This window comes from Dermochelys coriacea, chromosome 22 (genome assembly GCF_009764565.3).
Source record: "Dermochelys coriacea isolate rDerCor1 chromosome 22, rDerCor1.pri.v4, whole genome shotgun sequence".
In the NCBI taxonomy this organism is placed as follows: domain Eukaryota; kingdom Metazoa; phylum Chordata; order Testudines; family Dermochelyidae; genus Dermochelys; species Dermochelys coriacea.
In genome coordinates this window covers 11394264-11409347 of record NC_050089.1, presented here as the reverse complement: position 1 = coordinate 11409347, position 15084 = coordinate 11394264, and the positions used below count along the sequence as shown (strand labels likewise).

The window sequence follows — 15084 nt, the reverse complement described above, 5'->3', positions numbered from 1 at the left end:
ATGTGAATAGCAAGGTGATTGAAGTGTTGATCCAGGAACTGCTCTACACCCATGACTGTGCCTTGTGGCACACTCTGAAACAGCAGTACAAGATCTCACAAACCGCTTTGCTATGGCAGCTTGTAACTTTGGCCTTACCATCAGCTGAACTATGGCTATGTTGAGGCTATGTATCACCCAGTTCCTCAGCAACTTTACAAAGATCCAGCAATACGCTCGGAAGGTTCCGTGCTCAAAGCCGTCAAACCATTCACTTACCTCGGCAGCATGTTAAAGAATGAAGTGACAAACAGTCACGAAGTGGATGGGTGAATTCAGAAAGCCAGCACCGCACATGATCTGGAAGCAACATGGACAAAAATCCAAGTGTACAATCTACAGACAAAAATCCAAGTGTATAATGCTGTTGTCCTCACAACATTGCTCTCTGGGTGTGAAGGATGGACCATTTATCAATGGCACGTTAAAAAGCTTGACAGTTTCCATTAGAGACGCCTATGACAACTGCTGGGTATCAAATGGAAGGACCGGGTGTCCAACATAGAAGTCTTAGAAAAAGCTGGTTCGGTTGGAATTGCAGCTTAGTTGATTTGTGTCCAACTGAGAGGGACGGGTAATGTCAGTCATATGCCTGAGACTCGTCTAGAAAAACAAATTCTATATTCAAAATTAAGCTCTGGCAACTGTAAGCATGGAGGGCAGATGGAACCTTTCAGAGATGCTCTGAACCAAAATCTGCACAAGAAAAATATTTGAGTCAACCTTTGAGTCAGATCATATGGCATGGCAACATGACATAAGGGTGGGTGTCCATGACTTTAAGAACCCCTTGGACAGCTGGCAGCAGAACACCACGCATAGAAACAAAGTGCAGCTCACTTAAATCAAGCAGGGAAATGGCTCTGTGGTCAGCGCAGTAAATATTGTTCTTCCCAAATTGCTCTCTGGAGCCATGCAAAGACCCATTAGTACAAGCTGTGATTGTCGATGGGGTCCTTGGAATTGGAGTGACTAGTGTTATGAATTGAGCCTCATTGATTTCAATAGGATTTAAGTATTTGTTTGTGTGATCTACTGGTGAGTGTGTGTTAGAGTTCCCCTTCTTTGCCATGCCGCAGAGGATATGGATTGTTACGCTGCCCAGCTATAGAGCCGGGCTCTTTAGCTTATGCTTTTAGCTCTTGGGGCCCCCAGTGCAAGCCCTGGTCATCACGCTAAGTCCCTGCTTTAAGAGCATTGCTGAACAGCAATGGATTATGGTCTTAGGCCATATTCCTGCCTCCACTGACGTCAACGGGAGCTTTTCCATTATTTCAGTTGAAGCGGGATTGGCTCCTTAGCAACTGTGTGCCTTGATTTCCTCATCTGTAAAGCGGTCATAATACCACCGCTACCTGGTCAGGGTGAATGCGGAACTTAGTGAATTAACAAAGCACTTTAAGAGAGACTGCTGAAAGAGACAATGTGAGGGCAGTACATTTCTGCTATTTTGTTATAGAAAGAGAATGGACAGACCTAGCAAGTTGGGAACAGAGTTTTAAATAAGGTTTCAATCCAAGTAGTACAGCAGCCATGTCCCCAGCGTGGGCTGAAAGCGGTGAGATTTGTTGGTGCTTAGCCCCAGTTCAGGTCAGGCCCTTAATCATTGTGTGTGAGTCAGAGACTTGTGTGGAGCAAGATGCTGAAACCTGGGGATGGGTTTATATTCCCACTGACTGGAGAATGTGTTCCATAAATCTCAAGATCATAATTCACAGCCACCAAGTTCAAGCTCCCCATGCTGAAAATGTGACTGACAGTGGCCGGCTGTGCTGTTTTTATTAGGCAGCTTCTCTAGATGAGCTAAAGGGTTAGGTTTGAGAATGCAGGCCAAGCACTGCATGAAGAACAGAAATCCAGGCGTGACTTCAGCCTGTAATAATTCCTGCAGTGCTGTCTCCCAGGGAACCCCTTTCTATTCAATTAGTGAATGGGTGCCTAGCGCTTTGAAAATAGAGCATGTCATATAATTGCTAAGTGTCATTTAACTGTACACATTTTGTGGGTGAAGCCATGGACTGGAAATAAGGAGACCTGAGTTCTAGTCTCTGACTTTGCTACAGATGCACTGAGCAATTCACTCGTAAGGCCTCTATTTTCAGAAGGTTCCATCAATTTTGGGTGCCCAACTTCAGACATTCTGGGCCTGATTTTCTGACCTCCAGCACCCTTCCCTCTTTCCCAGTCCCATGAAGCTAGTGGCCATTGTGGGTGCTCAACATCTTTGAAAGTCTGACCCAAGGAGTCTTGAATCGAGTGCCTAAAAAAGAGTGGACACTTGACATTTTTGGCCTTGATGTCTCCGTGCTTCAGTTTCCCCCCGAGTAAGATAAGGATAACACCAATACTTAGTCACATCCCAGGATTGCTTTGAGGCTCAGTACAAGAGAGATAGTATAGCTCTTTGAGATCTTGCAAAGGAATGTACAATGGAAATGCAAAGTACAGATTTTTTTTTTTAAGTTTTATTTTATTACTGAGAGAAACCTATCTTGTTTATGTTCTGGTCAGTGTGTTGGTGCATGAGTAACTTCCATGAGTGTACTTACTTGCCTGTCATTTGCACCTGCTTGTGGGTTCATCTGGTAGCCAGATGACCAAAGGCGTCTCTTGTATGAGTGTGCATGGTTATGAAAGCATTGGTGTGTGAGTTCTTGTCCCGAGAGAGGTATGGGGAGTGCAGAGTTTGCTGTGAATGACACATGACCTGTCTCTGGCCAAGGTGATCAATCAGTGAGAGGTAGCACAGGAAAGGAGGCTGGGAAGGCTGGAGTGGCAGGTTTAAGGGCTTGGAGTATGCAACTAAATAGAATTTACTGACAGGTATGAATTAGTCTCTCGGCAGCTCCTTGCTCTTGGGAGCTATTACATGACATGCAGTCTTCCAACCTGCAAAAGCACAGGCCATCAGCGGCAGACAGGAGAGAACAAAGGCACCAGTGACTAAAAGAGAGGAGGAAAGGGAAGGCAGGGTGTGGCAGCAAACCAGTAACATCCTGTGCGCACCTCAATGATCCTTCCAATTCGCTGCTAAGAAGCAGAGTAGTGCTGGGAGTGAATTGCATCCCCCCCCCCCCCCGAAAGTGGCTAGCCCATAGCTGCATCCTTCAGAGAGGTGGGTTCCAGGTGCAAATTTCTGCTCCAAACTTTCCGTGCGGGTTTGGAGTTCTGATACCAGGCATTGGTTGGGCCTACTCAAAATATAGAACATGCTATATGATGATAGCATAGTATGTAACCTCATATTATACTAATGCTATACTGACACAGATGTGTTAGCCCAGGGCTTCAGATGGTTCAGCAGTGGTCGAATGGGGATTGGGAAGCCCAAAGAGAGGATGGATAATCCAGCAGTTAGGGTGCTAGGCTGGGACCTACAAGACCCAGCTTCAGTTCTGTGCTCTGCCACAAACTTCTTGGGTGGCTGTGGGCAAGTCACTTTGTCTCTGAGTGCCTCAGTTTCCTATATGTGCAGCGAGGATAACAGCATGGCCCTACCTCCCAGGCATTTTGTGAGGATAAATGCAGTAAAGTTTCTGAGGTGCTCAGATATTATTGTAATAGGAGCCATATAAGCACCCTAGATAAGAGAAGTGGTTGAGGTGATATCAGGGTTAGCTAACCCTGACCTAACTTTGACATTTTCTGTAGTGTAGATGCCTTCTGTAGCGTTATCACCTTTTACCTCTATGTAGCAAGTTGAGGTAGATCTTAAGGGTTGTTGGTGGACGTGGGTTCAAATCCTGGCTCTTCTCCAGACTTCCTACATGACCATGTAAGCACTCAGTTCTCCATTTCTAAAATGGGGATAATAATTTCCTACCTCTGTGAGGCTAAATCCAGTCAGGCACATGAGGTGCTGTGGTGAACGGGGCCATATAAGAACCTAGCCAGCAGCGTCTCTAAGAGCAGTCTCCCCCTACTCCCATTTGCCTTGCACCGGCGCATCGAATGCAACAGCACTGAACTGCTCCAGGTGCAGCTAGTCATTGAAAATCCACATCTTCCCTTTGGCTGGTGCTAGCTAGAGTGGAGCTGAGCGATGGTTCATCAAGCACTGGAAATCAGCTGGGCAGCACAGGCCTTGAATTGCAAATGAGTTTTTGTTTGGAAAACGTGGCTCTGAAAATGTCAAGCAGTGTCAGGGACCCTAAGAAAAAAATAACTAAGGGATGGAGGCTGCACAGGCAGCTTCTAAATCAGTCAGGCACTGTCACCTCTATGCCCTCCACTGCTCCTCTGGCCTCACCAAATCTCTTTCATCCCATTCCAAATGAAGCATCTCCTCCAGGGGCTGTTTAATCCACATCTCATTCTACAGTCAACTCTCGGTTCATTTACATATTTGTGACCTGGGTGCACAGAATTTCCACGAGAACAGCTGCAGAAAAACCTTTCCGAGAGGTGGCTGGGGTTGGAGGTGGGGCCAGGGGGATGCAGGGTGGCTGGGCTGGCATCTGCATGGGCTTTATGTACAGGCCATTCGGTGCCCAGATACCGTGGTGATGGGTGCCTTCTGAATGTGATGGATAAATAAAAACTTTTTTTTTTAACAGCTGGAGGTTAGCCTAGAAAAATAGAGAGAACCATGTAGTGAAAAGTGTCAATGTAATTTGAGCTGGAAAAGTCTTTTGTTAACATTAATTTGAGTAAAAAGAAAAGGAGTACTTGTGGCACCTTAGAGACTAACAAATTTATTAGAGCATAAGCTTTCGTGAGCTACAGCTCACTTCATCGGATGCATTTGGTGGAAAAAACAGAGGAGAGATTTTGAATTTGTCTCTCTGTTTTGTAAGCAGGCGCCTACGGGCTAGTCAGCAAAGGAGGCAGTGGGGCTTAGTGGATAGAGCACTGACTTGATGTTCAGGGGATCTGGCTTCAATTCTCTGCCACTGGCCCACTGGGTGACCTTGGACAAGTCATGTCACCTTTGTGTACCTCAGTTTCCCTGTATGCAAAAAGGGAGATAATGATGCTGACTTCCTTTACAGAGTGGCTTGGGATCAACAGATGAAAAGTGCTAGATAAAAGCTGGCTATTAGTATTACTAGGGGACCAATTCTGCAAGGTGCTGAATGCCCTCAAATCAACGTCGCAAAGGCCAGTGTTGTTTTTTTTTAAATCCACTGATTTTTGGACCCTTCCATTTTTGGTAGGTCCATCCTAAGACGTCTTAAATGGGCTGACTTTCATGAGTCCAGAGCACCTGTAGCTCCCATTGGCTTCAGCTGGAGATCTGCCGGTGCCATGCCTCAGTTTCCCCACCAACACAACAAAGCCAGCAAGCGCTAAGGGCACCTCTCAGGATTCGATCCATTGTGCCCCAAACATTTTGCCTTCCTGCCCATGGCTTCAGCTGTGGAGATGGTGTTGTTTTCTGAAGGGGTTGGCATGCTGCTGGCTACACCATCTGCATACAGAATCTCCTCAGGCCCTGACTCTCATTAGCCATCTGCCCTTGTTCTGCAGGTTGACAGAGATGCAGTGAGTAAATGGATAACCTGTCAGGGAGGCAGGATGGTAATATCAGTCAAATGCATCAATAGTTCACAGGCAATTTCATGTTACCTAATGTTCATGCATTTGAGTCTAAAAGACTCCTGTGTCGACTCTCATCCTCCTAGGAGTTCACCGTGCTGGAGGAGCCTTGTAATTGCACCTCTTTGACTCAGTGACATACTTTTCCCATGTGCGCACAAAGGGCAGGACTGGCTGAAAATTCCTGTTCCACAAAGCAAGAGGGAATTTGTATTAGTGATGGGAGGGAAAGGGTATCTGGCAGCTTCCAAACCTGTAACCACTGCCTTTTAGCTACCTTTTAGCAATTAGCAAAAAGAAAGAAAGAAAGAAAGAAGGCACTTGTATCTCCCAAGGAGAACTAAGTTCCCCCACGTTTTTCTGGCACCACTGGTTCCCCTGTGGGTATCAATGGAATAAAGCTCTACTGCTTTGCTTTTATTGTTTTGTGTTGTTCGTATAGTGGAGCACCTAAGTGCCCCAGTCATGGACCCAGGGCCCCATTGTGCTTGGCGCTGTACAAACACAGAACAAAAAGATGTTCCCTGCCCCTAAAGATCTGACAATCTAAGTAAAAAAGTTCTCTAGTAACTTCCGTCTGAGGAGCCCAGTGGGCTTTCATCAATGAAGCGTCACAAGTTATGTGAGGTGATATTTTCCCCTTTTACAGATGGGGAAATTGAGGCACAGACAGAGGTAAAGTGTCTTGACTAAGGTCATCCAGCAAGTCGGTAGCAGAGCTAGGAATAGACCAGAAGCTTTTTGACTCCCAGTCTTTGGCTCTAATTGCAAGATCACCTGCCATACTCCCATCTTACCCTCTCCCCAGTATCACAAGGGCCTTGGGACTCACCCTCCCGCCCAACCAATTCCTGTGCGCCTCAAGAAGTAGGGCTTTGAGCTAATTCCCTCTGACTAGCAGGTGGAGACAATCCAGGCTGGACCTGTGCAGTGGGACTGGTTTTATGTTTAAATGAAAGTCCCATTTGTAACATCGGGCAAACCCCCTGAAATTGCCTATCTGGAAAGTGGCAGCAATGGTCCATGGGGGTCAACTCAGCAGTATCTGTACCTTGGGCCAGAGCCCAGTTAATGGTTATTGCAGAGGCTAGAAACGGAAGGTAATGAAATAGCATGAGATCCTATCTAGATAAGGGCCGCCATGGTCTGCCACCCCAGAAGGGTTGGAAATCCTCCCTCAGTTTGGACGGACAACTGTATACCTTGCACTGTACCTGGCTGGAGCTCTCAGCTGTAGCAGGGAACGCTTGTGATTCCCAGATGAGTGCTGCAGCCTGGAAACAGAGCACAGTCACAGATCTCTCCAGGGACTGGAGCAGTTCTGTTGCTTGGGCTCCTCTCTCTGTCTGAAAAGAGCAGCAATCCCTTGGGCCTTTTGGAGAAGCAAGCCATGGAGGGGATTAGCAAGGAGGGCTGGTCCAGGACTGCATCTCTCCATCAAAGCAGTTTGTGGAATGAGAGGAGCCATCATTGAAGTGGATGTAGCACTAAATGTGCCAGAGTGACAGGCCTGGATGCCGAAGGTCTTTATTTGTCTGCAGAAAGATACTTTTGCCTGGGTGGTGGCAGGTCTCATGCTGCACTCTGAATGCCACGGGGGCTTGGGAGGAATATACAGGAACAGAGACATTTGCATGGAGAGAAAACTTTGTTGCAAGAGCCTGGTGCCTCCTTGAGCTGGGCTCCCCTCCCCGTACAGAATTCCAACCCCTTTGGATCGGGCTTCTCTCTGACTGTCCTAACTGTTAACCCAGTTGAAAGACTCCAGTCTCTACCTCACTAGCCCTCGCGTCGCACTGGTTCTTTTACTGTGTGGGGGGTGATGCTGCTGTGCCAGATGGGGGCCACACAGAATGGCACCCCCGCGGCCCAGCTGGGCACAGCACTTCCCTTTTCAGCACTCAGTTTGACATTGTTTTAACCATGCTTCTCGGGCCTGAGATCGCTGTGCTTTATTTAAGCACCGCTGCTGTGAATGTGGCTTCATCCTTCCCTGGCCCTACACAAGCTTCCCTCTTACCAGTGGGCTTCAGCTCCGCTCCGGAACGCCCATCGCAAGGGAATGAGAAAGGAGGTGCCAAAATCCACCGAGTCTTTGGCCTCTTTGCACAAGTTGCCACTTGTGGGGGTGGGCTTAGCTCATGTGCCCATTAAGAACTTGAGAGAGGGATCCACCTGCCTTCATGTCACGGCCAATTAACAGTCGTATGACGCTGACTTTTGGTTACTGATTGCCTGGGCCTGGCGTATTTGAACTGTCGACATAGAGGTGTTAAACCCCATCTGCAAGTCTTCCCAGCCGTTTATTCAGAGCCATCCCTTCCTTCATTCACATTGTGAGCCTTTGAAGTATCTACCGCTGTCTCCTAATGCTTTTTTCTGTTTGCTGGGATGCTTTAGGAGTTCTCGCTCCAGCAGCTGGACAGCTTTCTGGATGACCGGGTTAACATCCTGGGATTTTCCACCTTCAACCAGTTGCATGCTTTCTTCCAAGAGTTTGTCCAGAGCCTCAACCAGTCGTGGCAGGAGAACTGTGATCATGCTCCCTTTACTGGGCCGGCAGTAAGTAAAAATAGTCCCCACCGTGGCACTTGGAACAGTAGTCGAAGCCTGTAATGGGGCAGCAAGTGGCTGGGGCAAAGGAGACAAGCTATGGGGGGTGGGAGGGCCTGAATGGGGGACAGCTGCGAATGGAACCCAGCTGAAGAGCCCATCAGCTGAGGAGAAGCCCTGAGGTTGGTATTAAAAGGTGTCTGGAGTGGGGAGGAGGAAGCTTGGGTTTTAAAAGGGGGGCTTTTCAGTGGCTGTATAAAGTATGTACCCCAGAGGTGGGAGATGGGGAGACGAGTAAAGATCAGGAGAGCAGGGGCATAGAGGCAGGAGAAAGAAACAGACGTGAACCAGGAGGACGTCATAGGTGAGTAAAGGAGGTGGGTGCGGCCTTGGGGTAACCTGCTGTGACTTATGAGAGAGCCTCTAGCTCTGGAGAATAGCAAGGTGAGACCCTTCAATCTTGCCAATGCTAAAGGAAATCTATTTGACAGATGCCATTAGAGCCGTTGGAGAGGGGCTGGGAGACGAAACCTGGATAATCTAGGATGTTCAGGTAGGAGGCCTCACAGGGCTTAGCTAAAAGCCAAAGGGGTTAGGCCTGGACTGTGCTACCTTGCATATGTCAGTGTCTCCTGATGCTGCTGCAAATTTCTCTGAAATCACGGCTGAAATCTGCCCCACAAGATTGGAAGGTTTGCGGAGCAGCTTTGCCAGATCGTGGAGGGGAGAGAAAAAGCCAATGACCAAAGAATGTATGTGCTGACAAATGAAATAAAAAATTCCCTCGATTTCCTGAGGCAGCGCCAGCATTCCTGAAAGTCCCATTGTTCTCGCTGCAAATTGACCTTACGTGAACAAATGAGGAGTTCTCTCTACTTTGCATTTGCTTGACACAAACTGCCAGCCCTGGTTCGCACCCGACGACTACCAAGGCACTGCTCTTTGGTGTTCTAGCCAGCTCCTCCCTGACATCCTCTTCCCACCCCTTGAGCCCAGGTGGCTGCAGCTAACTCACTGCCTGGTTTGCTGAATCTTGATGCAATCTCTCCCTGGAAGCCGCCTGCTTGGGCGACAGCTGCAGGGCCGTTGAGATGCATTAAAAATAAAGCTTTTTGAATAAGACAATCAAACAAAAAATAACCCCTAGAAACCCAAGTGCTTAAGGGGAAAAATATAATCCTGATCTCTTCTCTCCAGTTGGCCATGAATGAGCAGAAAAGCTCTTTAGATGAAAAAGCCAGGAAGCTCCCCCCCTTAGAGTTCTCAGTGTATTTCAGGGTTGTGAATGGTGTTGGATTGGGAGCCTCTGTCTAAAGTCTCCATTGCTGTCATATTAATACAGCTGGATGCTCAATTCCTGCACAGAACGGGTTTGGTAGCAGGGCAGGCTTACTCCTGATCTGGTAAGGCCACCTCTAGAGGAGCATGGGAAGGGAGTTCAGTTGCCCTGGCACATTTGATCCTATTGAGCAAGCTAGCCCTGATGTCAGTTAATCACAGTGTGGTCTCCCATCCAGCAGGGACAGGAGTGAAACTTACCAGTTTATGGCACATTCCCCCCCTCTCCCTCCCGCCACCTATCAGATGGTTATGATTTTCGGCTATTACCGACCTCACTATTATTACAGTTTATTATTGTAGCATATTCAGGCCCCAACTGAGGGCAGAGCCCTATTGTGCTAGGCACTGTACATACACATAGCAAGAGACAGCCCCTGCCCCAAAGATCTCTCAATCTAAATGGTCGAGGTAAAAGATGGAAGAAAAGAAGGATTATTGTTCCCATTTTGCAGATGGGGAAATGAAACACAGAGAGATCAAGTAATAATATCTAGCTCTTCTCATCTCAAAGCACTTTACCAAGGAGGTCAGTATCTTTATGCCCATTTTACAGATGGGAACAATGAGGCACAGGGTGACCCAGTAGCAGAGCCAGGAATAGAATCCAGGTCTCCTAAAAGTGTCAATCCAATGCTCTACCTACTAGGCAACACCACCTCAGTGTTACTAAATGACCTCCCCCACAGCTGTGGCAGAGTCAGGAGTTGAACCTAGGTCTCCTAAGTCCCAGAGTCTTAACCACAAGAGCACCCTAACTGTCCTGTTTAGAGGTTCTCCCTGTGCGTGTTCCCCCATCACCCTGGTCTCTGAGCATCATTCTTCATTCCTGAGCCATGCGGCCTCCCAGGGATAAGAACTAAACCCTGCCGGATATCTGGCAGGGCAGGTATAGAGGGGCTGTTAGAATGACATAAGTCAGAAGTACTGCGCTTATTTTCTCCCCTTCTGCCCACTAGGAGCATTATCATGGCACAATCAATTGGCCTCTGTCTTTTTCGTTTTAAACACCAGCTGCAGTTAACGTCCGACAGGTCTGTTTTTGGGAAAGTCTCTGTCTACGTAGGGATTTGGGGATTTACCCCCGTAGCGTAAGGGAGCTGAAGGCTCCTGGGATTGTGTAAAGAAAGGAGTTCAACATCCAGACTCAACGGGAAGTGAAGTGTAAACTGAGATCCCTGGGCTTTCTTGCTAGAGATGGGAAAGAGTCTAAGGAAGGGCGGGGGAAGCTACTTCTTCAAATGCCAATCTCATTAATCACGTTGCAAGGAAAAGAAATCAGAGAAAATCATTAAAATTACAGATGGCTAGATTAGGTAATTAGAATTTAGGCTGAAACAGATGTTTGTAATTAAGTGTTTATTTCATTGAATGAAATCCAGATTGTAAAGTCTATTTCACAGGATTTTAATGGTTTTAATTCTCTGTGTTATGTTTGGGGGCAAATATACAGATGACAATGTTTCAGGAATGACTTCCCTTCACCCCTCCTAAACCTGCCTATAATCCTTGGAGAGCAGCTTGGCTTTAAACATTGGTCTTGACACGAGAGATTTTGGTAAATAAAACAAAAATCTTCTCTTTAAACTATGATGGATCTCTTTGTATTTCTGTAAATATATCTACACTGCAGCCGGAAGCCAGCATCCAAGCCTGAGTAGACAGACGGAAGCTAGCGTGCTAAAACTAGCAGTGTGAGCATCATGGCTCGGGTGGCAGCTCTGATCCTCAGGCTCACCCAATCTCCTGGGTCCGTGCTCGGGTGGCTATCCCGAGCCTCTGCTGGAGCCACACCATCCACCCTGCTATTTTTAGTACGCTACCTCAAGCCCTGCCAGCACTGCCTACACAGGCTCTGGGGCTTGCTCCCAGCTGCGCTGTAGCTGTACCCCACAGGGCTAGATCTGGAGATTTTAGCTGCACGGGGCGGCCAGCGAGGAGCTGAGCCGTGCCATGGGGCAGAATCGAGGGTATCCTGCATCAGAAAGGTACAGCACGTTCTGCAATGCTTTGTTTGTGCTGGGCAGGGGGAGGGTAACCTTGTGACACATGCAACCTACTCCCCACTAGCCCAGCTGGCTTGTGCACCGAGGGGGCGGAGCTATGGCTTTGTGTGCTCCTTGCCCCTTTGCAAGCGAGTTGCTCCCAGTGCTTAATAACACAGTGACAGCCCTTCTTTTCCCTCATGCTCCCTTAGATTCAGGGTGTACCACACTCACTCCTCATGCAGCTGATTACACATAGAGGAACACAACTCTACCTATGCTCCATCCCCCTACTCCCTATCTGGGGAGTTGCTCCCCTGGTTTTCCAGCCATGCAGTGACGTCCCTGCAAGATATGGGGGGGCGGCTCTTTACTCACCTACACCCACATGATCATGTGAGTAGGAACCACCATCAAAACCGTTGGGTCTTTCACATGCAATGTTGCGCAGGCACTGTTCACCACGGAGGTGGCACAAAATGACAACAATCAGCACAAATCAAGAATGCACAAAAGTGAGAGACTCGTGTTAAGGTGCAAATTGTTTGGGTTTTTTTAGTGTCAGAATGAAAAAAGACATGTTTTTTTTTAAATGACCCTTGTCAAAGGAGGAGGAGGAGATTTGATAAGGGGCAGAGGAGAGAGAGGGATTGGGGAAGCCAAAGTGAATGAGTTTTAAACCAGGTGGTTGGAAGAACCAAAAAATCGGCTAGCAGCTGTGCTACAGTGAAATGCAACTGAATTTTGCACGAGCGTCTTCCATGCAAACTATACCCCAATTTGCTTGACTGAGTTAAATACAGTTAACAGAGTTTACGAATAAATAATGACAGACGGAAATAGCAATTAGGAGGCACAGGCGAGGGAGACAATATTGTTTTTGGCTGAGATTTGAAACGAGCCAGAGAGCTGATGAACCAGAGTGAGAGACAGAAAAGACTGCTCCAAATGGCAGAAGCAGAAGAGGAGAAGGCTCTTGCACCAACAGCAATGGGAAGAGTGGAAGTGGCATAGAGGATTCTGATACTAGGTGACCAGAAGGAGCGAGGAGAGGACTCGAGCAGAATACAGTTCATGATTTTGGATAGGGCAAGTCCATAGTGGGCTTTAAAAGCAGGTTCCTGAAATAAAGGGGGGGAGCTGGTGAAGACGTTGAAGGGTGGGTGCTGGGATCTTTTTGTGCATGTTGCAGTATTGCTGTCCCTCAGGGTTCAAAAGCCCTGAATCAGGCCCCTCAAAATCATGAAACTGGCATAGACTCATAGTTCTGAGCCCGTGTGGATAGGGAATGGCTGGCCTGATACACAGCGCTAGAATTGGAAATCAGGTGCTTCCCAGGAAAGCTGTAAGTAGAGAAAAGAGAGAGGGAAGTGTAGGACTTGGGGGATGGGGGAGGATCCCCTTAGCAGAAGAAGTCACCCCCGGCAGCAAACCAAACCAAAAAGGCATGTTTGAAAAGGGAAGTATAACGCCAGAAATACCAGCTAATTGTCTGAGGCTAAAGTGTAAAATATTCCAATCAATAATGTCAAATGCTTCACTTAGATCTACAAGCCTCTTGCTTAGTAGCTAATAAAAGATCGTTAGCTGCTCAAAGAGAAGGGAAATGTAAACCCAACCAGAGACAACTGGGACCAGTTTTCAGAGCTGGGGTAAGGGGATAGAAACTCCCGATGGCTGTGGAGCTGCATCTTCTTACCCCAGGTCAGAATTTGACCTGTCGCTACTGATAAGAGCCCCGTGACAGAAAAGCACACATGTAAGTCCCAATGAAGTTAAGCATGTGCATATGTACTTTGCTGAACAGAAGCCAGAGCACCCAGCCAGCTGAGGATGGAGAATTCCTAGTTGCAGTAACAAGCAATGGAACTTGGAGAGCAAAGAGATGATTTGAGTCAATGGGGTGAGGAGGGAGGATATATTCACTCCTTTAACAACTCTGGAAAATGCAGCCCTGGAGGGGAATTCTTAAAGGACGATGTAACTATTTAGGGAGAAAGCTGGAAGACTTATCGCCAAACACAAAGGGATAGGCAGAGAGGGACGGTATGTTATCTGATGGTTCAGACAGGGGGACTGGGGATCAGGATGCCTGGGTTCTGTTCCCAACTCTGCCGCAAACTCCCGTGTGTCCTTGGGCAAGTCACTCATCCTCTTCTGTGCCTCAGGTTACTCTTCCGCACAGTGGAGATAATGATACTTACCGACTCGCCAGGCATGGCTTGAAGCTCAGTTAATCCATAGTTGGAGAGCGCTTTGAAGCCCTCCAGCAACAGGTATCGACAACAGGGTTCATCATTATTACAGATGAGATCAATCAGATCCCGAGAGTACAAATCACACATGATGGTTGCTACTCCTGTCACTGGGTGCGCTCCTGGAAAGTGCGCACATACTATGGTGAGGAGGGTGGTGTCAAAACATACACAGACTAGAGCAGGGAGAAAATTAGACATCATATTAGGTGGGGTGATGCCAGAAGTACTAGCAAATTGTCTGAGCTCCGTCTACCTTGATAGAACAAATGTGAGAGGTGTTGAGGGGTGGGAGACGGAAATTGGGGAATTATTAGAGCGGATGGTCAGGGTTTGATAGCACTAAGCATAGAAGCGTTAGTTTTTCATAGTGTCTGCAAAGCCCTGAGTTGCTCATTAACAGCCTGATACCAGACCACTGAAGTCAGCTGGACTTTTGCTGTTGACTTCAGCAGGGTAGGATCAAGCCTAGTGGGTTAAATCTGGCTCACTTTATACACACAGATAAGGCGGAGGAAGCCAAAGGGTCTATTTAATAAGACTGTCCCCCCTTAGGGTAACTGGGAAGAGAATAAATGTGATCAGAGCTGGGGTTAGTGAGAAGGAGCTAGACAAGGCATCTGAGTGGAACCTGAGCGATAGATATAGTTGAACTGTAAATGTCCACATATGGGGGAAGGTGAGGAGAAGGCTCAACAAGCTAAAGAGCAAATATGTTGTTGGATGCTGCAATGGTAGAGAGGAGACTCTATGAAGGGTGGGGGGAGGAAAATGGAACTTTGACAGTAACAAGATGTGGCAACCAAATGCCAATGCAGTCAGGAAGTGACGATAATTGAAAGTGAAATCTTAGTCATAACAATGAAGAGGAGATAGAAAATGACCGGTTGTTAACTAGATCAAAAACATCGAAACAATTGCGCATGGGGAAAGTAATGCTCCGCATGAGACAAGATGGTAAATAGAAATGATTAGAAGCAAGTGGGTCGAAGGGGGAACAGTCAATATGGATTCTGAAATCTCCTGTAGCAACAATTCCTTTAGAAGGACGGCCGGCAATGGAAAAGGGGACCAGAGCATTATGGTAAAGGGATTAAGAGGCCAGTGTGGGGACTGGAGGACAAAGAAAGGAAGAGAGGTGGATAAGTGCAGAAGGGAGGAAAGCGGGGATGCGAAGAGCAGTAAGAAGAAACTACCCGAGATGTGGAAGGTAAGGTAATAAGCCTGAGACGAGGCGGAGGAAGTCCAAGGAATGGACTTGAATCCAGAATGGCAACATGAGTTACGCCTACCACAATGAATGACATGGAGACCCCAAGAGAATGATGATTAAAGGAGTCTATGGGCCTGATTCTCCGTTGTCCTACCCTTGTGCA

At 47.4% G+C, this 15084-nt stretch overlaps 1 protein-coding gene across 5 annotated transcripts in view; it reads left to right on the top strand.

Moving 5' to 3' along the window:
- The window catches only part of GRIK4 (glutamate ionotropic receptor kainate type subunit 4), a 294856-nt gene that overhangs the window by 222356 nt on the left and 57416 nt on the right, over positions 1–15084 (top strand). For 4 of the 5 annotated variants that reach the window (XR_006276691.1, XM_038380428.2, XM_043501058.1 and 1 more), the window contains exon 8: positions 7978–8139. The exons of the other annotated variant lie outside the window; for it this stretch is intronic. Coding sequence is in view for 3 of the 4 variants with exons in the window: in XM_038380428.2 (XP_038236356.1) it covers positions 7978–8139 (162 nt within the window). In the remaining variant the exon portion in view is untranslated. The remainder of the gene's footprint in view (positions 1–7977; positions 8140–15084) is intronic. 5 annotated transcript variants of the gene reach the window in all.